This window comes from Bos mutus, chromosome 11 (genome assembly GCF_027580195.1).
Source record: "Bos mutus isolate GX-2022 chromosome 11, NWIPB_WYAK_1.1, whole genome shotgun sequence".
In the NCBI taxonomy this organism is placed as follows: domain Eukaryota; kingdom Metazoa; phylum Chordata; class Mammalia; order Artiodactyla; family Bovidae; genus Bos; species Bos mutus.
The window spans coordinates 14,177,736-14,203,038 of record NC_091627.1 but is presented as its reverse complement, the minus strand read 5'-3'; the positions used below and the strand labels follow the sequence as shown (position 1 = coordinate 14,203,038).

Genomic DNA, 25,303 nt, shown 5'->3' with positions numbered 1-25,303 from the left:
TGGATTTCCTTTAGGATTGACTGGTTTGGTCTCTTTGCTGTCCATAGACCCAGATGAAGCTGGGAGGGGAAGCCTCACCTCAGAAGGAAGGGACCCACCAATAAGGACACTGGCTAGGAGTTCTCTGGGGTTTGGGGGTGTGAGCAGATGGAGCGGGTGGGTCTTTTTGGATTACCTGTGCTCAGAACAGAGCTGAGCCCAAGCAAGGACACCCCAGGGGATGGAGGGAGTTACTTCCCATGATGGGTATTGCTGTGGGGCTACAGGTAGACAGACCTCTTGATGAGTCCTACAGGTGTCCTACCTGCACACAATAGGTGCCTGACAGTCTGGCACTTAGTAGGAGCTCAGTTGTTGCCAAGGGTCTGGAGCAGGCTGAAACCACATGGACTGGACTGGAGCTTGTAAGCCTCTGGAGTTGAGGCTGTGGAGTAGGCAGGAGCGACCTCAGATGTTCTCCCACCCACCCGTTCATCCGTATTTACCTGGAAGGGGTGGATTACATGATCCCATTGCACCAGAGAGTATACAGCAGCCACTCTAGTTTGATTAGCCCCTCCAGGTGGTGGCTATAAGGGAAGTAGGAGTGATTCTGTGTGTGTGGTGGAGGCTCAATACCTGGAAAAGATTGCTGTGGCTTTCCAGTAGGATGGAAAAGGGGGTGACCCCAGGCAAAAAGGTCGGGCTGGTTGGCTGTGCCTTTCCCAGAGGGATTTTCAGTTCAGTGAGGGTGGTATCAGTGTGACTCAAGGGTGAATCCTAGGCCAGTGGGTCGGGCACCATTTGGGCTCCTGGGTCCGTCTTGTGGCACTCAGAGACCTGGGCAGCTCACTCCCTCTCCCTTCTGCTGCTGCTAAGTCGCTTTAGTCGTGTCCGACTCTGTGCAACCCCATAGACGGCAGCCCACCAGGCTCCTCTCCCTTCTGCTGCTGCTGCTGCTAAGTCGCTTCAGTCGTGTCCAACTCTGTGCGACCCCATAGACGGCAGCCCACCAGGCTCCCCCGTCCCTGGGATTCTCCAGGCAAGAACACTGGAGTGGGTTGCCATTTCCTTTTCCAATGCGTGAAAAGTGAAAGTGAAGTCGCTCAGTCATGTCCGACTCTTAGCGACTCCATGGACTGCAGCCTACCAGGCTCCTCCACCCATGGGATTTTCCAGGCAAGAGTACTGGAGTGGGGTGCCATTGCCTTCTCCGCCTCTCCCTTCTACCAGGCACTAAACCTCCTGCTGGCCCAGCCCAGGACAGAGGAGAATAACCGCCCTTGGAGCTTGAACCCAGTTCTTCCCAGCGAGGGGACCTGTCTAGCTATCTAGTTCCAAGCTGGGGCACGGAGTCGGGTGTCCGGTTTTACTGGGTGACCGTGGTAGACAACCCCTGTGGGTTTGCACCTCCGTCTTTGTTCGCATTTTTTAAACGTCCCTGGAGAGAGAGGGTGGAGAGCCTCCCGGCTGCTGCTGCTCTGAGCCCGACGAATTCCGGCCGGGCATCGTCCCCGCCCGCGTCCGGAGCGTAGCGGCGGGTTGGGATGGAAAGCGGTTGCAGCTGGGGCAGTTGGCGGCAGCTGGCCGCGGAATGTCCCCTGCGGCCGGCCTGGGAGGGCAGGGCCGGAGGCTCGGGGTGGGCGGGCTGGGGGCGGGGCTGGCCGCTTCCGGCCTGGAGCGCGAGGGGTGTGGTGCCAGGTGGGCAGGGGTCGCACCCTGGACCCTCCGGGAGCTTGGGTTGGGGGGAGGTGGTTTGGGTGCACCCCCGTCTTTTGGTCAACACCCCCTCCACGGCCGCTCTCACTTAGACAGCTTTGGCCGGCCTGTATCATACTAGCCAGAAGGAAAGCTAGTGTTCGTTCAGGACACCTGTTAGTGCCTGCTTTGTGCAAGGCATGGCCGGAGGTGTGTCGGACCTACCAGGTGAACAGGTCTGGACATTCTCCCAGGGGGAGGAGGAGGGGGCCCAAGCAAGAGCGTTTCAGATCCGTGTCATCCGGAAGCTGAGTGATAACCTGGGGGTGGGGGGTGGAAGTTACTCCTTTGGTTAGAACAGCCTCTGGTAAGGCGCGCAACGTTTGATCTGTGAGCCTGGCCTAGAGCCAGGGCCACGCGGAGGGAACGGCAAGTGCAAAGGCCCGGAGGCGGGACTGGGGCAGGGTGTGGCACCTTGGAGGCGGAGCGGCTCCCAGAGGACCCAGGGCTAGGTCCCGGGATCTACACCCTGCCCGTGTTCCTTGGGAGGGCGACGTGCTCCTGGCTGGAAGTGCGTATCTTTCCGGACTTCTTGCACCTGGAGGTTGTGCCATGTGGTTACCTGTATGGAAGGCTGTAATTTTCCACTTGTTCCCTGGAGGACCCGGAAATCTCTAGATGTCACCGCTGTGTTTTTTTTTTAAGTCATTTTTGAAGTTTCAGCTTGGAAGACAAGTCAGCGTGTGCTTTGCGGGAAGGGAAAGCCCACCTGGTCAACTCCTGTTAGTTGCTGGCTTTGGCTGAGAGGTCCCCAGGTCTGGCCAGGAGAGGCACCTCGGTGCATGCCGGCCGCAAGAATGAGCCTCTGTGGCTTCGGACTCCTCTGTGACAGCCTCGGCAAGATCATGGGCCGGGCTTCTCTGTGGAGATCCCACCATCCTCGAAAGCCAGATGTGGCTCCCGGGCTCCTGGTACCAAGACCCTGTTCAGCCCAGAGGCCTATCCCACTGCCAAGGTCTGTGGATGGCTCTGCCCTGGGAAGCGGGTGCAGGAAACTTCCTGTCCTGTGGGTGGGCTGGCTGGATAGCTGTGGGTGGGGGCTGGAGGGTGTGAGGGCTGTTTCTCCAAGGAGGCCCAGCCCTGGGACCTCACCCACCCTCCGACCAGGGCCTGGTTGATCCTCCACAGTCATTCCTGTGCAGCCTGGTTTCCACACTGACCCGGGTAGAATGAATGGGAGACTCCCTTGGGCTTGGAAGGAAGAGCGAAGGTGGGGACCGGCTCCTGCCTCCTGGGAGCCAGGCCGTGTCCTCCTGGGAGCTTTAAGCGCAGGGGGAGGGGATGGTGAGACACCCACTGACCAAGGAGGTGGAAGCAGACAGGCAAAGCTGTGGGGAAGGAAATCTAGGCGCAGGGAATCTGTGGGGTTGGAAGGTGGGCTGTGAAGAGGGGGGTTTCTGAAACCCCAAGTTTCAGAGCCAGCGACAACCCTCGGGCTTCTCTTTACCTAGCCTGGGGCTCCCAGCCACTGCCTCTTGGAGACAGATTTAATAATCCTAGGCTGTCTCTGTGGCGGTTAGTATTGCAGGAGAGAAGCTTTACTCCTAAAACTTTTATTGATCCAGACACTAATAAAAAGTAAAGAATTTTTTGGAGCAAGGTTTTTTTCCCTTTTTTCTACTAGCGCAAAGAACATCAGGGCCCTAAAACACGGGAGTGTTTTCCTCCTCCTCGTAGATTTGGTGGTGGGTAGGGTTGGCCTCTTTCAGATTTCACCTCTCCAGGAGGCTTCCCTGATCCTGCAGGTCTGCTTTGATGTTTAGTCGCTCCGTCGTGTTCCACTCTTTGCGATCCCATGGCCTGTAGCCCGCTGGGCGGCTCTGTCCATGGGATTTTCCCAGGCGAGAATACTGGAGTGGGTTGCCATTTCCTTCTCCAGGGGATCTTCCCCACCCAGGGATTGAACCCTTGCAGGCAGATTCTTTACCGCTGAGCCACTGGGAAAGCCCACAGTCATCTGTTTTCTCAAGCAGTTAACAGGCTACCACTGTGCCTCTAGTCTGTCCTGTCCCCCAGGAGGGCTGGAGCGTTACCGAAAGCTTTCCTGTGCGCCTGAGACCCCCGGGCTGTGAGCAGCACTTGCTTCAAGGTGGCAGAGGCGTGGCTCTTGACTTCTTGTGTTTTTCTGGGTTGGTGTTCTTTGTTTCTTTGTTTTTACAAGTTCGTTTCATACATACTTACTGAGTTTTTACACCTTGCCGGACCCTTCCATAGGATTTAGAAATACAGCAGAGCTTCCCTTCTGTCAGGAGAGACAGAGCATCATAAATGAGTGGAGAAACAAATAAGTAATTCCAGACTGGGGGATGTGAGTCAGGGTTTTTGTCTGCTTTGTTCAGCACCTAAAATAGTGCCTGCACGTTGTTGTTGTTGTTGGTTTGCACTTAATAAATATTTGCTGGCTGAACGAGCAAGATGATAATGAAGGAAACAGCCAAGTGTTTCTGTGGGGAGGAGCTGGGGTGAGGGGGGCAGGGCGTGGGGAGGGGGCCAGAGCCTGTTGTAGCCGATCCAGCCGATTTAGCAGAAGGGGGTGGAACTGGAGCTCCTGCCTAGGCGTTAGAGAGGACAAAGTCCCTGAGGCGGGAAAGCCTCTGCTTCTAGAGGCAGATGGGGGTTGCCAGATGAGGTCAGAGGAAAGGCAGGTCACACTCGGCCAACTTCTGGTCCTGGGGAGGAGTTTAGTCAGTTCAGTTGCTCAGTCATGTCCGACTCTGAGACCCCGTGGACTGCAGCACGCCAGGCCTCCCTGTCCGTCGCCAACTCCCAGAGTTGACTCAAACTCATGTCCATTGAGTCGTTTGGAGTCAAATTGCTGTCTGGAGTAATTGGAGGGTTTTTAGCCCAAAAGTTAAATAATAGGATTTGCGTTTCTGAAGGGTTCCCCCTGACTCCCAGGTAGGGGGTTAGGGTCAGACTGATAAAGAGGCTTGGACAGGTGTGAGAGACTTTAGAGGTGGTAGTGACAGGATTTTGGCTTCCTTAGTGGCTTCTTGGGCTCCAAAATCACTGCAGATGGTGACTTCAGCCATGAAATTAAAAGACACTTGCTCCTTGAAAGAAAAGCTATGACCAACCTAGACAGCATATTAAAAAGCAGAGATATTACTTTGCCAACAAAGATCTGTCTAGTCAAAGCTATGGTTTTTCCAGTCGTCATGTATGGACGTGAGAGTTGGACTGTAAAGAAAGCTGAGCGCCAAAGAGTTGATGCTTTCGAACCATGGTATTGGAGAAGACTCTTGAGAGTCCCTTGGACTGCAAGGAGATCCAACTAGTCACTCCTAAAGGAAATCAGTCCTGAATATTCATTGGAAGGACTCATGATGAAACTGAAATACTTAGAAACTCCATGATACATGATGGAACTCCAGTACTTTGGCCATCTGATGTGAAGAACTGACTCTTTAGAAAAGACCCTGATGCTGGGAAAGATTGAAGGCAGGAGGAAAAGGCAGCAACAGAGGACGAGATGGTTGGGTGGCATCACCAACTCAATGGACATAAGTTTGAGTAAGCTCCGGGAGATGGTAACGGGCAGGGACACCAGGCGTGCTGCAGTCCGTGGGATCGCAAAGAGTTGGACACGACTGAGCGACTGAACTGAACTGAGTGGCTCAGTGGTAAAGAAATCGCAGGAAACTCGGGTTCAATCCGCAAATCGGGAAGATCCCCTGGAGAGGGAAATGGCAACCCACTCCAGTATTCTTGCCTGGAGAATTCCACAGATAGAGAAGCCTGGTGGGCTATACAGTCCTGGGGTCTCAAAGAGTCGGACACGACTGAGCAGCTAAACAGCAGAGAATGACAGTGATGGGGTGTGTTGATGGATTAGGCTCTGAAGGCCAGGGAGAGGGAGGGGTCTGGCCTCTGAGACTCCTGGATTAAGCCCTGAGACAAAGCTCCACTTCAGATATTTCAGATTTGAAGTTCTGTGAGGTGTCCAAGGGCTGTCAGGCCAGCATTTAGATATATACGTCTGGAGCGCAGGGAAGGGGAAGGCTGGGAGAGAAGCTTTGGAGTCTTGAGCACTGGAGGTGTCTAAAGCTGAGGAGTGGATGAGCTCCACAAAGGAGAGGGTTTCACCAAGGGAAGAGTGCCCCCACATCAGCGTCTGACAAACTCCAAGACCAGGAGGAAAGGTGTGCGGAGAGGGGAGGGTGGCGGCCTGGGTCTCAGGGAGGGAGCTAGCTACCCTGTGGAGGAAGGAGGGGACTGGAACTGTGGTTGGCTCTGGTCGCCTGTGGGGCCATCGGGAGAAGGGGGTCGGGCCATGTGTGTGCTGAATAGAAAAGAAGTGAGTTGAAGAGGAGGCAGCAGGGCCTGAGGAGGGCGAGGCAAGTGGGCCAGCCCAGGCAGCCGGGGAGGGTGAGGCAAGTGGGCCAGTCCAGGGAGCCAGGGAGGGCGAGTGAGGGGCTCCCATGCCCTCCGTCCGCACCTTGCTCTCCCGGCCGTGGGCCTCCCCCAGGATCCTCTGAGCGGGATCCCTAGAGTTCAGATTGGGGAGGGCTGGACTGGGCCCCCCTAAGTGACGTCCAGTGGCTCTTTGAGCTCTCTCTCGCTCTCTCCTTGGAGGGCTCGAGTCCCACCCTGTAGTGTCACCTGCCCTTCTTCCCCTCTTCCCACCTGATCGCTCTTTGAGTCCAGGCGCCTAAGGGAGAGCACCGTGAGCCTGGCTCTCCTTGCAAGGCCCTCTACCTTTCCCAGAGCTGAGCTGGACTTGGGCTGCACTGATGGCTTCGCTCTGGATGCTTCTTTTGTGGGTTTGGCCTCCAGAGAAGTTTGAGGTCTATTTCAGAATATTTTGGTGACCCAGATCTTGATCTCTATGCAACACTTAGCCGTGAGGCAGGAACGGTGGGGTGGGGGGCAGTTAGAATGTGTTCGGCTCATTGAGGGGACAGTGTAGAGCTGGGGACAGCCCAAGAGCTAACAGTCTCCAGATGGATTCTGAGTGTCTGTTGAATGAATGGCACTCAGATATTTGAGTCTTTGGGCTCCCAAGTTGTTTTGATAAATGCTTTCTCTGCATTTGGCTAGCCACTGTTTTTACATCTTTTCTCTTCCAAGGATAGCTTGTTTCCTCATTTTATACATGAAGAAACTGAGGCACAGGAAAATAAAGGATTTTCGCAAAGTCCCACAGTTGCTGAGTAACACAATCAGAATCACTACTCAGCCCTGCAGACTTCCAAATCACTCCACCTCCTACTGACAGATGAACCCTATGGACAAGGAGATGATGGTGTGAGTTTAAGGCACCCAGGTCCCTCCCTGCCCCCTCAGAAGCGGTCGTATGCTCTGCCGGGGCTGTCGGGCATGCCTCCTGCCTCCTGATCCCTGATTCTTCTGGTCCCCGCCCCGCTTCTCCTTCCCCTGCTCACCAAGAAGCACACACACCAGTTGCTTTAGGTTCTAGGAAGATAGAAGAGGCTTCCCAGGTAGCTCAGTGGTAGAGAATCTGCCTGCCGATGATGGCTGCTCAACTCCTCGATAGAAAGGCAGCTTAGCGGCAGCACATCCCCTGGGAGACTCTTAAGGAGGCGAGGGTTCACTCCTCATAGTGGGGAGACTGAGGTCCAGAGCTGGCCAGGTGGGCTCTGCCTGGAGAGGTGATGCCTTTTGCTGCCTCCTGACATGTCCTGTGGCCTGGAGCCTTTGCACCCTCTCACTCCCAACAGATCCCAGTTAGCCTGGGGGTGGGGTGGGGTGGGGCGGGGCAGAGGTAGGGCCTGTTTTCAGGTCGCAAAGAATTCCAACTACAGCCCAGCCTTTTGTGACCTGGGTGCTTCTAGAGGAGGGTGGGCAGCTGGAACGTGTTAAAGGGTGGTCTTGCCTGGGAGTCACTGAGGATCCTGGGTGGACCCCGTCTTTACAGAAATCAGCTGAGGCCCAGAGAAAGATGTGACTCTTGCCCAGAGTCACTACTCAGAAAGTGACCACTTTGTGTCTCCCAGCATATCCTGGGGCAGTGTCCTTCAGCCTAGCTAAACAGGCTGGCCTTTATCAAGTGCTCCTGAAAGTCAGCTTTGTTCTGTAGCTTATTGAGTCCTCACAGCAAGCCCTGGGGGCTGAGCGCTGTTGATGTTATTGCAGAGGGGGAAGCAGGCCCAGAGAGGTGACCTGACTTGTCCAAGAACACAAGATTGGAAGTGGCACAGTCCAGATTTGAACAGTCTGACTTCAGAGCCCATGTTCCTAACCACTAGGGTACACAGCTTCAGACTTACTTGACTGCCAGGCTCCATAGAAACAGACCAAGGGTGGTACATCCTTGAATGACCTGGCCCCTGCAGAGTTAGGCCTGAGGACTGTGCCTGGCCTTAGCCTTTGTGATAGGATGGCCATACAGCACCTCTGGGCTGCCCACCCACTCCTGGTGTTCAGAAGTGGCCCACTCTTCTTGGAGGGCTTGCTAGACCAGGTACAGAGGCCCAGGCAGTCAAGTCTCTCCTGTCCTCTGCTCTGTGTGTGTGTGTGCGTGCTCAGTCATGTCCGACTCCTTGCGTCCCCATGGGCTGTATAGCCCAGCAGGCTCCTCTGTCCATGGGATTTCCCAGGCAAGAATCTGGGAGTGGGTTGCCATTTTTCTTCTCCATTCTTCTCCTCTGCCTGCTCCTATTTTAGCAGCTCACAGGCTATGCCCACTCTTGGAGCCTAGGGGGCCCCAGAGGGCCCCCACCCTTGCAGTCCCACCTCTTCTCTTCCTGTGGACCGTGGTCAGCTTGCCTGAGCCCTGAGCCTGGAAGGATGGGGTACCCCTCCTCTGACTTTGGAGCCGGTTTGGGAGGGAGGGAGGGCCTGGCTGTCAGGGCCTGTGTGCAGGGCTCCAGACCTCCCTCTTCTCTTCCTCCCTCTCCCTGCCGTTCCCGTGCTCATGGTCACTAGTCTTTTCATCTGTGAGAAGGGGGAAAGAACACAACCAAGCTCATAGGGTTTTGAGGCTTAGACTGGAAGCCCAGTGTTGGGGCACCTGTGATGAAAGATGCTAGTGGAGGCGGAACAGATGGGGCCTCCAGAGGGCAGGTGGGAGAAGACGCCTGGCCCTGGCTGACCTCATGTGGCTGGGCCCTGGCCGCGGACTGTGCCATCCCGAGTGAGTCGGGAACCCTCGGGCACCATGACTTCCTCCTCTGAAAGATGTGTCCAGGTGCTACCTGCCTGGCATAGTTGTGAGGAGTCATGAGATGCTGCCGTGAAGGAGTGTTGTGCTGGCCTGTTGTGAGGGTTGAAAAATTTGTCTTTCCCACTCTTATTCTTGAGATGTCGCCATCCCACAGAAAAAGAAGGGCAAGAAGGCAAAGTGGTTGTCTGAGAAGGCTTTACAAGTAGCTGAAGAAGGAAGAGAAGAAACAAGAGAGAAAGGGAAAGATACACCCAACTGAATGCAGAGTTCTAGAGAATAGCAAGGAGAGATAAGAAAGCCTTCTTCAATGAACAGTGCAGAAAAGTAGAGGAAAACAATAGAACGGGAAAGACTAGAGATCTCATCAAGAAAATTGGAGATATCAAAGAAACACTTCACATAAGGATAGGTGCACTAAAGGACAGACATGGTAAGGACCTAACAGAGGCAGAAGAGATTAAGAGGATGTGGCAAGAATACACAGAAGAACTATATAAAAAAGTTGACCCGGAAAACCATGATGGTGTCTTCTCACCTAGAGCCTCAAGTGGTCCTTCGGAAGCATCACTGCAAACAAAGCTAGAGAAGGTGATGGAATGCCAGCTGAAATATTTCAGATCCTTAAAGATGCTGCTGCTAAAGTGGTGTACTCAATACGTCAGCAAATTTGGAAGACTCAGCAGTGACCACAGGACTGGAAAAGGTCACTTTTCATTCCAGTCCCAAAGAAGGAGCAGTGCAAAAGAATGTTCAAACTATTGGACAGCTGTGCTCATTTTGTGTGCTAGTAAGGCTATACTCAAAATCCTTCAAGCTAGTCTTCAGCAATACATGAACAGCGAACTCTTAGATGTACAAAATGGGTTCAGAAAAGGCAGAAGAATCAGAGATCAAATTGCCAACATTAATTGGATCATAGAGAATGTGAGGGAGTTCTAGAAAAACATCTACTTCTGCTTCATTAACTATGCTAAAGCCTTTGAATGTGTGGATCACAACAAACTGGAAAATTCTTAAAGAGAAGGGAATACCAGACCACCTCATCTGTCTCCTGAGAAGCCTGTCTGTGGGTCAAGAAGCAACAGTTAGAACTGGACATGGAACAACAGACTGGTTCCAAATTGGGAAAGGAGTATGTCAAGGCTGTATATTGTCATCTTGTTTATTTAACTTACATGAAGAGTACATCATGCAGAACGCTGGACTGGATGAGTCACAAGCTGGAATCAAGATTGCCGGGAGAAATATCAACAACCTTAGATGTGCAGATGGTAGATACCACCCTAATGGCAGGATTAATGAAGGGGCACTAAAGAGCCTCTTGACAAGGGTGAAAGAGAAAGGTGAAACAGCTTGTTTAAAACTCAACATTTAAAAAACTAAGATCATGGCATGTGGTTCCATCACTTCATGGCAAATAGAAGGGGAAAAGTAGAAGCACTGACAGGTTTTATTTTCTCGGCCTCCAAAAATCAGTGTGGATGGTGATTGCAGCCATGAGGTTAAAAGATGCTTGCTCCTTGGAAGGAAAGCTATGACAAACCTAGACAGCGTATTAAAAAGCAGAGACGTCACTTTGCTGACAAAGGGCCATGTAGTCAAAGCTATGGTTTTTCCCGTAATTGTGTACAGATGTGAAAATAGGACCATAAAGAAGGCTGAACACCAAAGAATCGATGCTTTTGAACTGTCGTGGTGGAGAAGATTCTTGAGAGTCCCTTGGACAGCAGGGAGCTCAAACCAGTCAATCCTAAAGGAAATCAACCCTCAATATTCATTGGAAGGACCGATGCCGAAGCTCCAATACTTCGGCCACCTGATGCAAAGAGCCGGCTCACTGGAAAAGACTCTGATGCTGGGAAAGGTTGAAGGCAAAAGAAGAGGGCGGCAAAGGATGAGGTGGATAGATAGCATCACTGGCTCAATGAACGTGCATTTAAGCAAACTCTGGCAGATAGTGAAAGACAGGAAAGCCTGGCCTGCTGCATTCCATGGGGTCACAAAGAGTTGGATACAACCTAGCAAGTGAACAACAACAGGTGAATTTGGATTTTTACTATTGGGCATTTTGTCTAAAATCTTCCCGAGACTTCTAATCTGACCCTGACTTTTGAGGGATTTGGGGATTTTTGCCGTGTTGTGTCCTGTACAGAAAAAGGGAGCTGTGCCTTTAAGTCCTCAGCAACCCCAAGTGGGACACTGGCCCTTTAAAAGCACATTACAGAGAGTTGGAACTTAGCCTTTGTTTAACTAGCCATGTTCAGTCCCAGCGGACAGGGCTGGAGCGGTATGTCTAGGACCAGAGTGGGGTTGGACTGGCTGGGCCCAGTGGGGGACAGCAGGCAGCGGGGGTGGCTGGCCCAGCCCCTCGGTTTCCCAAGCCCGGTGGCCGCACTGAGGGATGGTGAGTGACCTGATGGCCCGAGCGGAGGTCGGGATGAGGGAGGCCGAGGAAGAGGGCGGGGGGTAGCCGCCAGCCTTGGCCCCTGAGCAGCCTCTCGGGCCCAGGGAGCAACTAAGGCCTGTGGGAGCGGCCCATCAGAGAGGGTGTCTGGCCTTGGGAGGGCTTCGGCTGTTCCCCAGCAATGGTGTCTCTGCCCCGCTGCAGGCATCTCCCGCCGGCCCAGAATGTGGAAGCAATTAGGATGGCCCGCCAAAAAAGCGAGGAACGGAGGAGTGTTGTTGCTGTTTTTAGTTTTTAAAAGAGAGGAAATCCAGTGTCAGTGGCCCCTTTCCGTGAGCAGGCCCAGGGGCTGCTGTGGCTGCTCCGAGAACCGGGAAATGAGGAGCCCGGCCTTTGCTCAGAATTGCCGAGTCCAGGGCTGCGCTGGGTGGGGCTATGCTGGGGTTCAGGGGCCGTGTCAGCTCTCCCCCAGCCCCGGCCCCCAGCTGGAGTCTTTCTCTCTCTCTCTCCATCTCCCTGCCTCTGTCTGGTCCCTGATCCGGAGGCTGGCCGTGGGTTGAGCTTGGGGTGTGTTTTGCTCCAACTTAAATGCTTCCAACAGTTGTCAGGAGCCTGTGATGCAGAAGTGTGTGCCCAGGAAGTTACCTCCTCTCGGGGGAAATAGGGGTTTTGGCTTGTCTCGTACTGCCCTGTGGAGGAGAGTGAGCCAGCGCTCTGAAGGTGAAGCCAGCCCTATGCCTGGCTTCTTGCAGGTATCTGTGGTCCTAAACCCTGCCCACCTTCACTGCCACGGCTGGGGGGCTGCCGACCCCTACCAGCTAGGTGGCCTTCTCACTGTTTTCCAGACAGGTGACTCAGGAGGTGACACACCAGCTCTCTCTGGTGACTCACAACTTTTCTAAGTTACCTGAAAGCTGGTGTGTTTGATCGCACAGTTTCTGTAAGTTTGGTGAAAGTCTCAAAGGCATTGACAGGCAGTGGAAAGAGTTTGGAGTTGGAGCCCGGATGCCAGGCCTCCAGCCCTTGCCCCAGTGCCTGTGAACTGTGACCTTGGGCAAGCTCCTGGACTTCACTGAGCCTCTGCTTCCGGGGGAGCGGAGTGTAGAGGGGAAGCCCTGGGGGGAGGAGTCAGTTCAGCTGGGATGGGCGGGCAGCACGGAGGTGGTGGTCTTTGAGCCAGGCATCGACGGGTAAGGCTCACCAGCCTCCTGCGTGTGTTCTAGGTGGAGGTGCAAAACCCAGGATGCCTGAGTTGGGACGTGCCTCGGAGGCTGTATATACAGTGTACGGCCTTACTAGTCGGAATCCCGTGGGCCAGTGGCAAATGACAGGCAGGGCTAGCTTATCCTAGAGTCAGCAGTGTGGGGTGGGAGAAGAGGGTGGGCTCTTGGAGCCTGGCACCCTCTCTGGCCTTGGGAAGCCCCTCAAGGCTTCACAGTGTGTTTTCTTAACTGAGGTTGGGTCGCTGGACCCCCTAAGTGGCAGTGATATGGAGTCCTTTAAACAAGGCGCCAGGGCCCTTCGAGGTGTGCAGGGTGTCATGGGTGAGGTGGGGTGCTGGAGAGCCACGGACGGCTTAGAATCGCTGAGGTCACAAGGAGCAGGAGGAACTTGGCAGCTGCGCCCTGGGCTTGACATGAGTCTGTGCCTTTGCCTGCGACCTGGGAGCTGCTGGCTTGTTGGCAGCCACCCACCCAGCTGTCTCACGCGAGTTTCAGCCTGGGAATCGGAGCTCTGAGGCCCCGCTGGGACTCCCAGATGCCAGGCTTTGGGAGGATGGGGAACCGGGCTTCCTAGGCCCCCCGGGCTCAGCGCTGGCATACTGGAGAGGCGCCCAGTGACTGTATACTGGGGCGCCAGGTTAGCTCAAACCAGGGTGGGGTTGTTAGCGTAACAACCTGCAGCAGGCTCCTGGAGGTGAGGGCAGCCCACTTGTCAGGTGAGAAAGCTGAGAGGCCCACCTGAGGGCTATGCTCCCTCGGCCTGGTGCCCCTTCTCCTTCGTGTCTTTGCCCCTTGTCTCCCTGAAGCCACAGAGCCCCCTGTCCTAAGCGGTGGCAGGACAGGAAATGGACACTGCTGCCAGAACCTACAGAGAAGGCAATGGCACCCCACTCCAGTACTCTTGCCTGGAAAATCCCATGGGCAGAGGAGCCTGGTAGGCTGCAGTCCATGGGGTCTCGAAGAGTCGGACATGACTGAGCGACTTCACTTTCACTTTTCACTTTCATGCATTGGAGAAGGAAATGGCAACCCACTCGTGTTCTTGCCTGGAGAATCCCAGGGATGGCGGAGCCTGGTGGGCTGCTGTCTCTGGGGTCGCACAGAGTCGGACACAACTGAAGCAACTTAGCAGCAGCAGCAGCCAGAACCTACAATGCCCGTCACTCCTTAAATAGGGACTGGGAGGTACCTACTTAAAGCTGAAGTGCTGCAGGGCAGGAAGGGGCTGAAAGCCCCAGGAAAGCAGGGCTCCTGCATGTCAGGTTACACCCGTAACCCCAAAGGCAGTGTTGCCCCCACTTTACAGATGAGAAAACTGAGGCATGCGGGTTAATGAATTTGACTGAAGGCAGAGGAGTGTACATGTGTGTGTTCTTAAGGAAGGTTACCACATTAGACCAGTCACAGCCACACGATGCCAGGAGCTGGGCTGTGTTGACGAGTGATCCGTCTTTGGTTGAGGCAGGAAGTTTAGTGCCCAGGCATGGGGGAAGGACAGTCCCCAGGTCACCTTGTCACTGTAATGTGAACGCACCAGAAGGCCACCTGGCATGACAGTTGTGTCTCGGGTGGTGGAAGGGAGAGGGGAGATGATGACGTTCTTCACAGGGGTCCACTGAGCCTAGGAGGGCTTCCTGAAAGTGGACAGCTGGGAGGAATTAGATGAGCCAGAGAGGAAGTTGTTTCCTTGGGGAGTGGAAGTCCTTGGTTCTTCAGTTCACGCTTCTTTTTCATTTCGTCATCCTTTCCCACTTGGGTCATGAGTCCCCAGGGCCCGAGGCAGCTGTTGGAGGTATTTATGGTCCCGGTGGGGGTGGGGGAGCCAGTCGTAAGCTAGTTGCACCCTACATGATCCGCGGTGCGATCCTTGGGGCCAAGGGGATTCAGGAGCGTGTTCACGCGTGCAAGGAGGAGCAGGGTGCAGCCTAGGCTCACAGGGAGGGACAGCACTGTCCCTTCATCAGGGTCCTCCAAGTGGAGGGGCTCACAGTCCAGCCCCGGACGGGCAGCAGCCTGGTACTCTGGCCCTGGCGAGGGTGGGGTGCGCCAGATGGGGCTGGTGCCGTGCTCCCACATTGGGGTGCTTTCCACGGAGACCTTGGGGCTTGGGGGGTCACTCTGCTTAGTTTTGCTGAGAGGCTGGACAGTTTCTCCTGGGGACCAGGAGTGGGGTGAGGTAGGGAGCTATCCCTACTCAGAAGCAGAAGGAGCACCCAGCCCTCACCTCACTTTCCATTTGCCCAAATCGCATCCTGTTCAATGAGTGTTCCTCAGATGCTCTTCTCTTAAAATTCAGGGCACTTCGCTGTTCTTCTGAGGTTTATGAATGTTTAAAAACTGCTTTGCGGTCCCCAAAGTAATTTGACAAGTCTGACAGCTATTGATTAAAAACCCAAAATTATTCAGGCTGCAGGATAACTTGGGGGAATAGATGGAAAGTGTTTTGTTTCTTCTCTCTCTGTGTGCCCCTTGCCCTTCCTGCCCAACCCACCCTCCCCCCGCAAAATGACATGGGGATGTGGGGAGGTAAATGTGTTCCTGAATGTTCTCTGAAAAGTCCATTAGGCTGCAGAATTAGAAAGGGGGTGTGGGGGATGGTCAAGATGCTGAGGGGCGCCCCTCCTGCTCGGGGGGCTGCCATCAACACCACTCACAGTGGTGGCCTCACCCCAAGCTGTCGTGGGTCAGGTCACCAACAGGGAAGGAGGTATCGCTGACTGCCTTGCAGGTGACAGAGGAGGAATGGATGTGGTTAGCATGTGGTCCCTACGTTAATGGGGAGTTGACATGTTGGGGATTTGGTTATAGTCTCTGAAGTGAAGAAGCAGCAGCCTGGAGAGAGTTCAGAACTTGTTCAGGGCCCTGCTGATCCAAGCAGATCAAAGGTGGAGAGGAAGAGGAAGGAGCCCAGGACCCGCCGGCCAGGTTCCCCTCCCCTCCCAGTGAGAGGGCCGGGCCCCTGCCGGGGTGCAAGGTTGACTGGATCCCCGACCTCCAGGCCTGTCCTGGCCTGGTGTGGGGTGGGTACCATACTGTCCCAGCAGAGGCCGATCGGGCCATTGGGCTCCTGTCTTTCACTTCCTGACGCTGCGCCCCCAGCCAAGCCCCTCCTCTCCCAGCCTCAGTTTCCTCTGGTGTCCTGAAGCCTGCTGCGTCCAGTCCTGTGGATTGACAGGCTGTGTCCCGGGAGGGCCGCTCCATGAGCCAGGGCTCATCAGGTCTAGTTGAGTTCTTTACCCCCTTCCTGCTTGGGTGATCCCTCCTTTCATGCAGGGCGGTTGGGAGAAGACCATCTGATGGTGTGTGTACCTTGGAAAGAATACCTGTGGCAGAGCCGGGCATGTGGTAGGCACTTTGTGTCTGTTGAGTGCAGGCTGCCGTGGCATCACTCATTCAGTGTACACGGGGCACCATGGGAGCGAGGCTTTGGGCTGCATGGAGCCATGGGCCTGTGATGAGCCATCCTGTCCTACTGTCTCGGTCACGGGCACGCACCCTCCTCCTCCAGCTCAGCCCTGCGGTGTCAGGGAGGTGCAGGCTTCCAGGGTGGGGCGAGGCCAAAGACCGGGCACCTCCCAGCCCAGGGAGCTCCCAGCTCAGTGTGCGCACGGGGATAGGGTCACACCAGCTCCAGTGACAGCTGGCATCTGCCCCTTGGCTTTGGATGGCGAGAACCCTGGCTGAGAGGGGCCATGCCTCCAGGCACTGTCATCCCAGGAAACCTTCCCAGGCCAGGCAGCCAACCTCCCTGCCTTTTAAGGACAGGCTCTGTCTCCCCAGGGCCCTGGGGACCACCAGACAGCTGCATTCTTCTCCCCGCCCCTGGGACCCCAGCGGTTCCCAGGCCAACAGGGCAGGCCGGGCCTGGGGAAGATATGACTCTGCTGGATATCCTGGGTGTGTGTGTAGGGGGAGAGGGGGGGTGCTGCCCTGTTTGTGTCCTGCTGCTTGATTCCCAGGAGGTCAGCGCCCTCACCCTGACTGTGCCCAGGACCCGCTCTTTCCCCTGTGGATACAGCTCCCTGGACCTGCCTGCCTGTGACAGGCGAGAGCACGGTTGGCATGTTCTGACCTGACTCGAGTCCACAGGTCCTGCCAGCCCTGCAGTGGGCGCCTCCTCCGTGGAGACCAACCTTGTCCAGGGTGTCTGCCCTTTCCAGGCCTGGCTGTGGGCCGTGATCCAAGACCACACAGGCAGGAAAGTGAGAGGTTGGGGGAGTCTGTGCTCAGAGTCCCAGGCAGAGGGGCTCACCTGGCCCCTCCGTGGGGTCTCCTGCCCCCTCCAGACACCCTCTTTCATCCTTTCACTTTAGGAAGTTAAGAGTTTTTATTGGGGGGGGGTTGTTTGTTTTTGAAAGCATCCCAGAACATTTGGGTAGGTGCAGTTTGTTTACGGGTGGGGGAAGCATGCCTGGCGAAGGTAGGAGGTTTGAGTGGTCAGGGGAAAGGAACAGAGAATTGCCCGCAAAGCCCCCACCTCGCCACCCCAGATGTCAGAAGCGTCAGCTACCCTAGAAACGTCAGTCTTGATACAACACGGGTAACCCTTAATCGGCCTGTTCACAGCTGTGCCCTCGCTCCTTACAGGGCTGCCTGGCATGAGGCAGTGAATAGAGCAGGGGCCAGCCTGCGTAAGCGCTGTGGCCACTGGCATTGACCCTGGCTCCCCGGCCTTACCTCAGTTGGCCTCACAGCAGCCCTGGGAGGAAGGTATGTCAGCCCTCCCTACTTAGAGTCGGAGACACTGAGGCCTGGACAACATGTTAAAAGTCCTCAGGGTTGTGTGTTTCACAGGGAATGGAGACTACGTGTGCTCCTGTACCCGGCACCCTTGACACTAGGCTCTCCTGCCTGTTCCCAGCTGCAGGTGTGTGGCTGTGTGTTTACCCCTGGGGCTTACTCTGCTGCCGGTTTGTTATGCCAACAGTCCCCAGCAGCGCAGGCAGCCCCTCCTCGGCATATGTAAAGCTTCCAGCTCCTCGAATGCCTCCAGAGACAGCGTGCCCTCTCCTCTAAATCCAAACTGGGCTGGCCCACCCATCCCAAGGACAGTGTGTCTAGCTGGAATCTGCCCATCCTGTTCTTGGCCCCGCCTGCTGGAGGCATGCACCGCAGCTCCCTCTGCCCCTTTGAGATTTGGAAGGCGATTCTGAGCCTCTGGCTTTCCAGGCCATCCAGTCCCACGCTCCGCTAACCCCACCCGCAGCTGGAAACGTCTTCCCCGTGTGGTCTCATAGGGCTTTTTAATTATCACACATTTTATTTTCAAGTCTCCTCCCTCCTTGAAATAATAGGGAATTTGCTAAACTTCTGTGTCACTAACCTTTTCAGAGAAGAAAGGATGGAGTTGAAAAACAGCTCGTGGGTTGGCTGGAAGGCTATCAGATAAGGCCGAGGCCCTGGAGCCAGGACAATGTCCCCTTGTTCCCGCTGCCCGCCCTCACAATGGACTGCTGTTGGGGCCTGGCCATATCTCCAGCCCCAGCTCCACCCGCGCCTATGGCGAGCCCAAGTTTCCCTGGGCCCTGGGCACAGGCTGTCCGACCCCGGCCAGCCCCCTGGTTTCTTCCTCCCTGACCTGGAGTGAGGGGTCACGGCGAGCAGGTCAGCTGACTGTGGCCCCAGAAGGCCGCCAGCGGGGAGATGGAGGCTCGGGCGGATGCCGTTAGGCTCGGAGTCTGCCGGGTGGGACTCGGGTCCCCCTCGGCCACTTGCCACCTGTGCCATCCTGGGCGAGCTGCCTGGCCTTTCTGAGGCGCAGTCCCTCGGTCCTGACGGTTCTCATGAGAATCGGGTAAGGAGTCGGGTGGGAAAGTGTACGGAGTGGTGTTCAGCCACCCGGCCTGGGTGTGAGCGCTCATCTGTCTAGGGAGACCGGGGACGGTATGATGATGGCCACGTTCAGACTGGGCTTTGAAGGCCGAGAAAGAAGGCCGTTGTTGGGGGAGAGAGACTGGAGGGAAGGTGGGACGCAGAGGAGAGTCTGGGTCACTTGCTGGGGGTGTTGCGGGGGCAGAGTTGCAGGGCGGGTCCAAGCCCAGGTTGAAGCACTGCGGGCCTGCAGGGGCGGGCAGAGGGGCCCATCCGGTGGGAGGGTGCCACCCCTCCTTAGCTGCCCCCAGGCCTGAACCCGGACACCTCCCAGAGGCAGGGCAGGGCAGGGCAGCCTTCCTCCCCTGTGGCCTCGCCTCTCCTGCCTATGGCCTGAGAATCGTGGCATCCCTCGATTCTTCCTTTATGGGAATTGTGAGGATTCCATGCATGGAGAATACAGGTAAAGATGTACTGAGCAGCTGGCCCAGGTGGGGAAAGGGGGACATGGGGATCTCTAGGGGCTGGGGACTGTTGAGGGTCCAGAGATCAGCTGGGTCTGGGACAGTCTTGGGGTGCGGCTGCCCGAGACCAACGCTTGGGTCGTTTTGTCCCTTCTCCTGCTCACCAGCATCTGAGGGCTGAGGGAGGATTCTCCTCTATCCCAGCCGTCCTCCTTCCCTCCCCACAACTCACCTGACCTCAAGGCCTTGGTCCTGGAACTCCGGGGCCCTGAATCTTAGCCCTGTTCCAGATGCCGCCCTCCCAACAAGGAGCCTCCTGCCTGGCAAGGAGACTGCTCTGCCAGGGGTCTTCCAGCACAGCCTGATAAATGTCAGGGTTCAGGGTCCATCTCTGCCCAGGGAGTCTGGGAAGGCTGCCTGGAAGAAGAGGTGCTTTTTGCTGGGTGTTGAAGGTTTTGCTGGGTGCCAAGGAGGCCTGCCTGAGGAAACCATGACTCCTGGGGGAGAGGAGCCCAGGGTGAGGTGGACCCTGGCCAGCAGGGCTGCAGCTGAGCTTATATGGCCTTGATGAGAAACCCTCTCTTCATGACTCCAACGCTTGGGGAGTGCCTCTCCCTGCAGACCATCCTCTGTGCTTGTTACCATTTATTTCCATTTGAGACAGAGGAGTCCTTTCTGTTTCAGATAAGGAAAAGGGTCCCTGGGGGTGGGGGTTGCTGGGGTGCTAAGTGACACCAGGAGGGAGCTGAGACCCTGGGCAGGTCACCTGCTTTCTCGGAGGAGGCCGCTCCAGGGTCAGGTCGGTGTCCACCCCTCAGTCTGTGAGGATTCAGCCAAGCACTGTGTGGTGTCGCCTGTGGGCACGGCCCAGGACAGGCCAGGCCCGGGGAGGAGGGCCAGGCAAGCGGAGCCCACAGCCTGGCGATGAGACCCGGTTCTGTAGCCTCTCTGACACACTGCGGTCATGCAGCGTCCCTGGCAGGGGTGGGTGAGAAGTAGCCCAAACCTGGGCTGTGGGGGTAACCTGCACGGGCAGAGCCCCCTGCGAAGGCCTTTGCCCTCTTCGGTGCCATGTCACCAAGGACAAGACTCTGGTCCCCAGAGCCCACGGGGGGTCCCTGGGGGCAGCCATGCGTGGGCGTGCTGGGCCACCTTCTCTCCCACCCCCGCCTCAGCGCAGCAGGGAAGGGCCTGACCTGGGTGGGGGCCTAGCATACGATAGCCTCCGAGCCCAGGCCCCCAGACCACACAGGACAGCCGTGGGCAGGGCTCCCAGACCAACTGGCCCCCCTGCCCGCAGGAGCCTTGGGCAGATGCAGGGACTGCCGCTCCCCGAGCCCATCTTACCTTCTGTGAAATGGGCAGATGAGTGTTCCTGGCACAGTTGTGTGCCGTGGAATGTGATCAGCAGAGTGCCCTGACCTAGAGGAGGTGGGCGCCCACGAACAGGGAAGGAGCGGGGCACTGTCTCATCACCTTACCAAGCTTCCTGGGAAGGAACATGGTGCCCACTCACTGCCCCCGTGGAGTCTGGGAGCCTGTGATGGCCTGTGCCCTCCCTCCCTCCCGGGATGGGCTTCGGGCCCAGCCTCGGACAAGGCAGGGGCTGGAGGTGAGAAAGGAAGTGCTCAACAATGCTGGCCAGAGCAGAGGCGGGCTGGGTCGAAGCCTGCCCTGGTGATGGATGGGGCTGGAGTCCTTGAGTGGAGTGTTAGGTGCTGTGCTGTGGGCCTGGAACAGAGCTGGCCAGCTTCCTGGAAGAGGTGGTTCTTAGGCTCTGAGGTGGGCCTCCTGGGTCCAGGAAGCATCCACGTGACCTTTTCCCCTCCCTGAGTCCCAGTCAGTCATCTTATCAGTCACTTCCATGGACAGATTCCTTCTGCCAGGAAGTCCCACCCTTCAGGGGCACAACAGACCGGCTCCCCTCTGGGCCCAGAGCTGCATGCCAGGGCCTGATGGATAGGTGCCCCTTTCCCCCACGAGCCTTATGGGGAGCTCGGGGGCAGGTAAGAGGGAAGACTAAGCGTCTGCATGTGAGTCAGAGAGCACAGGCCCACTGGGCCTCCCCATTATGGGGCAGTGGTCAGAGCCCAGCCCTTGACTTCTGTCCCAGAAGCACCTGGGAGATCTAGGAGTGGCCACTGAGCCTCCCGGGGCCCCGCCCCACCCCTCCTCCTGCTGGTCAGCTTGGGCTGCAGGGGTGGGGTGGGGCCCCTGCTCCAGGTCCTGCCACCGAGAGGCTCCCTGGGAGGTGGGGAGGATCAGGGCTAGCCCAGGATGCCTCAGCCGCGAGCTTCCCACAGCGCCTCTGTGCCATCAGGAACCTTCCAGGTGAGGCCCGGGCCAGCCAGGGCATGTTTGTGGAGCAGGATGGTGGGGAAGGAGGAGGGGGGTCTGCAGCCACAGCCTCCAGGAGGCTGTGGCTGCTTTGAGGTCTGCCCTGGGCGTGCCAGGCCTCCTGGGGCTGTAGAACCAGGACACTCCCCCACCACCACCACCACCGGGGTCTCTGTGGGCAGGCCCAGTCCATAGAATAGGTCTCCCTTGCCTTTCCCCAGCTGGCTGGTTCAGGTGCCCCAGGCAGGAGGCGGCCCCAGCCTGCCAGCTCCTCCCCGTACTTCCTGGGTCTGTGCTCCACCCGCTCCGCTCCCAGTATCTTACCTGGACCTGGCAGGGGTTTCCAGGCTGGGCCAGAAAGCAGCCGGATCTTGGTCGATGGGCTGGATCTTCAGCCCCAGCTAGTCTAGGGGCCTGAGTCCCGGCCCGTCGGAGGCTGGGTGATTTCCTTGGTGTCTGAGGCAGGGCGTCTCTTGCACTGAGGTATGGAGCCACATTCCATGAGGGAGGCCCAGGGTGGAATCTCAGCTCAGTGGACGGCAGCTCCACCCACGGCACTGGTCAGCTCTGGGAGGGGAAAGGAGGTTAGGCCACTCGAGCAGGACCTGGGGGGCTCGTCACGGTAAGAAGGCTGTCGGCGCCGCCTGTGGCGTGGCGTGGCAGTGTGTGTGTGTGTTTGTGCGTGTGTGTCTGCATGTACGCAGTGCTGCCTCCCAGAGAGGGCACTGGAGGTGCAGGGGCACCACAGCTGTGTGTGCCATTGGCCTTAGTTCTTGAGCGGGTCCTGGGGAGGTTTGGGTGGGTTCCAGTCGGCTTTAAGACTGTCTCACAGCTTCCCTCTGGTCCATTCATCTGGGAGCCTTCACAAGTCCTGCCTGAGGGCATTGGCTCTGCTCCAGCGACCAACCGGAGCCCTGCCCTATGCCTGCTTTCTGCTGGGCATGGGGGAACACTTAGGGGGAGTCTGACTGGTTCTCTTGGTGGGGCTGTGGGGTCCACAAGAGCTGAGATCCCATTTCTAGCTCTGACTCCCATGCCGCGCATACAAGAGGACCGTTGCCAGGGGAGATGCAGAGTGTTGGGGCTAGAGGGTGGCCTCTGTCAGTCAGCCTGTGGGGCCTTCTAGGTAGGGCCAGTCCAGCTCATCTCTGAACTCCTGGGTCCACACTTAGGGGCCTCAGCTCCTCTTACTGCAGGTGCTTGTAGAAATGGGTTCCAGGGTGTGTGCCCTGAGGGGAGATGTGTGGTGGTCCCACCACGCCTCACTGACCTGAGTGAGGGAGGATCTTTTTTGGTGAGGCAGGGAGAGGCGGTGGCTTAACCCTTGGAGGCCAGGAGCTGAATGGCTGGAGGGTGTTGGAGTTGGGGAGGTATAGGTGAGCTAAGCGCAGAGTTTGGACGTGCAGAGGGCCGTGGCCTGCCCAGCCTCTGCCCTGGGGTGGTCTTAGCAGGCCTGGCTGGTGCTCTGGCTTTTCCTGTGCCCCCGCTGTGGGAGAGGGGCCCGGGTGTCTTGCCTGCTGTGTCCTGTTGACTGTGGAAAGGGAGCTTTGCCTCTCTGGGTGGACTTCCATCAAGCACCAGGTGCCATCTGAGATGCTTTCCGTGGAAAGGGGAAGCCAAGGCTCAGGGAAGGGACTTGCTCAGGGACCCAGGTCCACAGCCAGTCAGGGCCCATCTGTGCTGGGCCCCCTGACCCTGGCCTGGCCTGAGCCCCAGCGCATGCACCCTGTCTCCCTCTTAACGCTCACTGAGTGCCTCTCAGCACTGCAGAGATGGCTCCATCCCTTCCGTTTTGAGCCTCATGGTCCTCGGGTGTGAGGAGGGAACAGAGTCCCACGGCACACCTGCCTCACCTGGGGCCGGTGGGTGGGTGTGCTGGTGTATGTGAAAGGGCTCCGTAAGCAGTGGTGGCCTGGAGAAATGTTGGGACAGGGCGATTGCTTCTGTCTTGCAAGAGGACCAGGGGGGTGGGGAGGGCACCCAACCCTGGAAGACTGCCTGGGTCAGGTCTGCTCTTCCCTGCGGGTCTCTGACTGCCGCACCACCATCACCCCCCCCCCTACACACACACACCCCTGAATCTGTCTTAAGACAGAAAGGACTGTGGGCATTGAGAGGTGTGATGGCCTCTGCAGGGGGTTCTGGGCAGGCCTCCTGGGAGAAGAGGGGAAGGGAGGGGACAGGGCAGGCTGACCTGACAGCCCTGCTGCCCGCCCCCAGGTCTCATCTGATGCCCAGGCTGAAAGAGTCTCGCTCCCACGAGTCCCTGCTCAGCCCCAGCAGCGCGGTGGAGGCGCTGGACCTCAGCATGGAGGAGGAGGTGGTCATCAAGCCCGTGCACAGCAGCATCCTGGGCCAGGACTATTGCTTCGAGGTGGGTCTGGGGCGGCGAGGTGGGGCAGGCCCAGGTGTCCTCCCGCAGGAGGCCAGTTCTCCGTCAGCTGCCCTCCTGGAGGGTCCTGTGGCCTCCACTCTTTGGGGGCAGTGGCCAGAAACTGTCAGTGCTTTTGGACTCCCAAGAGACCAGGTGGAGCTGGGAGATGGGGGCTTCCTTCCTGCCCTGTGGTCTTCTTGGAGACTGACCAGCACTGTCCCCCACGTGGGGATGTGCAGGAGTCCCGAGCGGGTGGAAGGGACGTCCAAGGCATGTGTGGAATGGCTCAAGCCTGCTCACCTCTCTGTGAAACCCCTCCAGTGTGGTGTGGGGCCGTGGAGAGAGCACCCCCTTCTCTGGCCTCTGCATGGTGAGAGCCAGGATCTTTCCTGCCCCGCCTTCTGTGACCCGAGGTGTGAGGGCAGAGGGGGTGCCACCCCACCCGGCCAGGCTGTTCCCTGGGGATCCCTGTCCAGTGCCTCCTGTAGACGGGTAATCTGGCCCAGAGATGTCAGAGCTCACAAGGCCAAGTCAGGACCCGGGTAACTAATGTCGCAGGTGTTCCTGGGAGTTCCTAATTGCTTCTCTAATTATTCGTTTTCTCTTCCCACCTCTGTCTCTGGGAAGCCTCCCACCCCCGACGATCTTGCATAATTAGGGGAGCTTTCCGATAGAGGCATGAGCATGGAACTGCTGTGGCAACCTCCTGGCGCCCCCAGCTCCAGGGGAGACTGGGGTGGTACCTGGCACCTTGCCCCAGCCCTGTGCCCCCTTGGGTGCTATTTCTGGTTCAGGACTCCTGGCCGCACTGGAATCCTGGGTTCCGACTTCTCTGTCTGGGGTGGGGGAGAGCCTGATGCTAGTTGCCCACTTGTGCACAGCAGGGGATGCTGTGGCTTGTATGGCCCATGAATGGCTGGATAGGGCCCTCAGCAAGATGCAGGGGACAGCGGGACAGAGTAGGAGCAGCTTGGGCTGGGCTTCCTCTCCCAGAGAAAATTGGAGGATGAGCAAGCCAGACAGGGCAGGGAGGGTAAGGGTTCCAGGACAGACCCCAGGGCCCAGCACACCCAGAGAGACCGTTCTCGGTTCTCTAGTCCGGCCTCAAATAGGTTAGCCCTTTGTGACCACCACTGCCGTCACATTCAGCAAGAGAAGCATCGTCAGCAGGTGTCAGCTGAGGACTGAGGCGACCCTCAGGCCGACCCGGGGCTGTCTCCGGGGTGCCTCTGGCGCCAGCGATAGAGGGAGACCTCAGTGTCCTCCGATTCATGCAGAAGCTGTGCCTTCTGTCTCCACCATCTCCAGGAGAATGAGGGTGGACTCAGAGAGATGCTTTCCTGAAGACAGAGGGCCCAGAGGCAGGGCTCAGGCTCCAGTTGGCACGGGGCTGGACGCTATCCTGTCACCATCCTGCTCTGGGACCACAGGCCTCTGGGCACCACCTGCAAACATAAAATCCAGGGGGCACCGTGCATCTCGTCCTGCCTCCTCCCTGAGGCTGCGGTGCCGTCAGACCTGACAGCCGGGGTCCCTCCTCCCACCCCAGCCCCGAAGGTCCTCCATCGTGCCTCCCCCTCCCCGTGACACTGTGCCACCCCCGCAGGTGACGACGTCCTCAGGAAGCAAGTGCTTCTCCTGCCGGTCAGCAGCTGAGCGGGATAAGTGGATGGAGAACCTGCGGCGAGCCGTGCATCCCAACAAGGTGGGCCTGTGTCCCCAGCCCCCAGGGCACGGGGCGGAGGCTGCACCTGGAGCAGAGCACAGGCTCCGACTCAAGAGAGCAGAGGGCGGGGGCTCTGGAGGGGGCTGGGACTGGGGTGTGGT

The 25,303-nt window shown here is 57.4% G+C and overlaps 1 protein-coding gene across 13 annotated transcripts in view; it reads left to right on the top strand.

The window, feature by feature from the left end:
* Nucleotides 1-25,303, top strand: part of DAB2IP (DAB2 interacting protein) — a 212,214-nt gene that overhangs the window by 160,548 nt on the left and 26,363 nt on the right. For 10 of the 13 annotated variants that reach the window (XM_070379061.1, XM_070379058.1, XM_070379062.1 and 7 more), the window contains 2 exons: nucleotides 23,323-23,476; nucleotides 25,083-25,181. In XM_070379061.1, the coding sequence (XP_070235162.1) occupies nucleotides 23,323-23,476; nucleotides 25,083-25,181 (253 nt within the window). Of the gene's footprint in view, nucleotides 1-11,005; nucleotides 11,268-18,066; nucleotides 18,285-23,322; nucleotides 23,477-25,082; nucleotides 25,182-25,303 lie in introns of those variants that run through there. The other 3 variants (XM_070379066.1, XM_070379064.1, XM_070379067.1) reach the window with 3 other exon arrangements.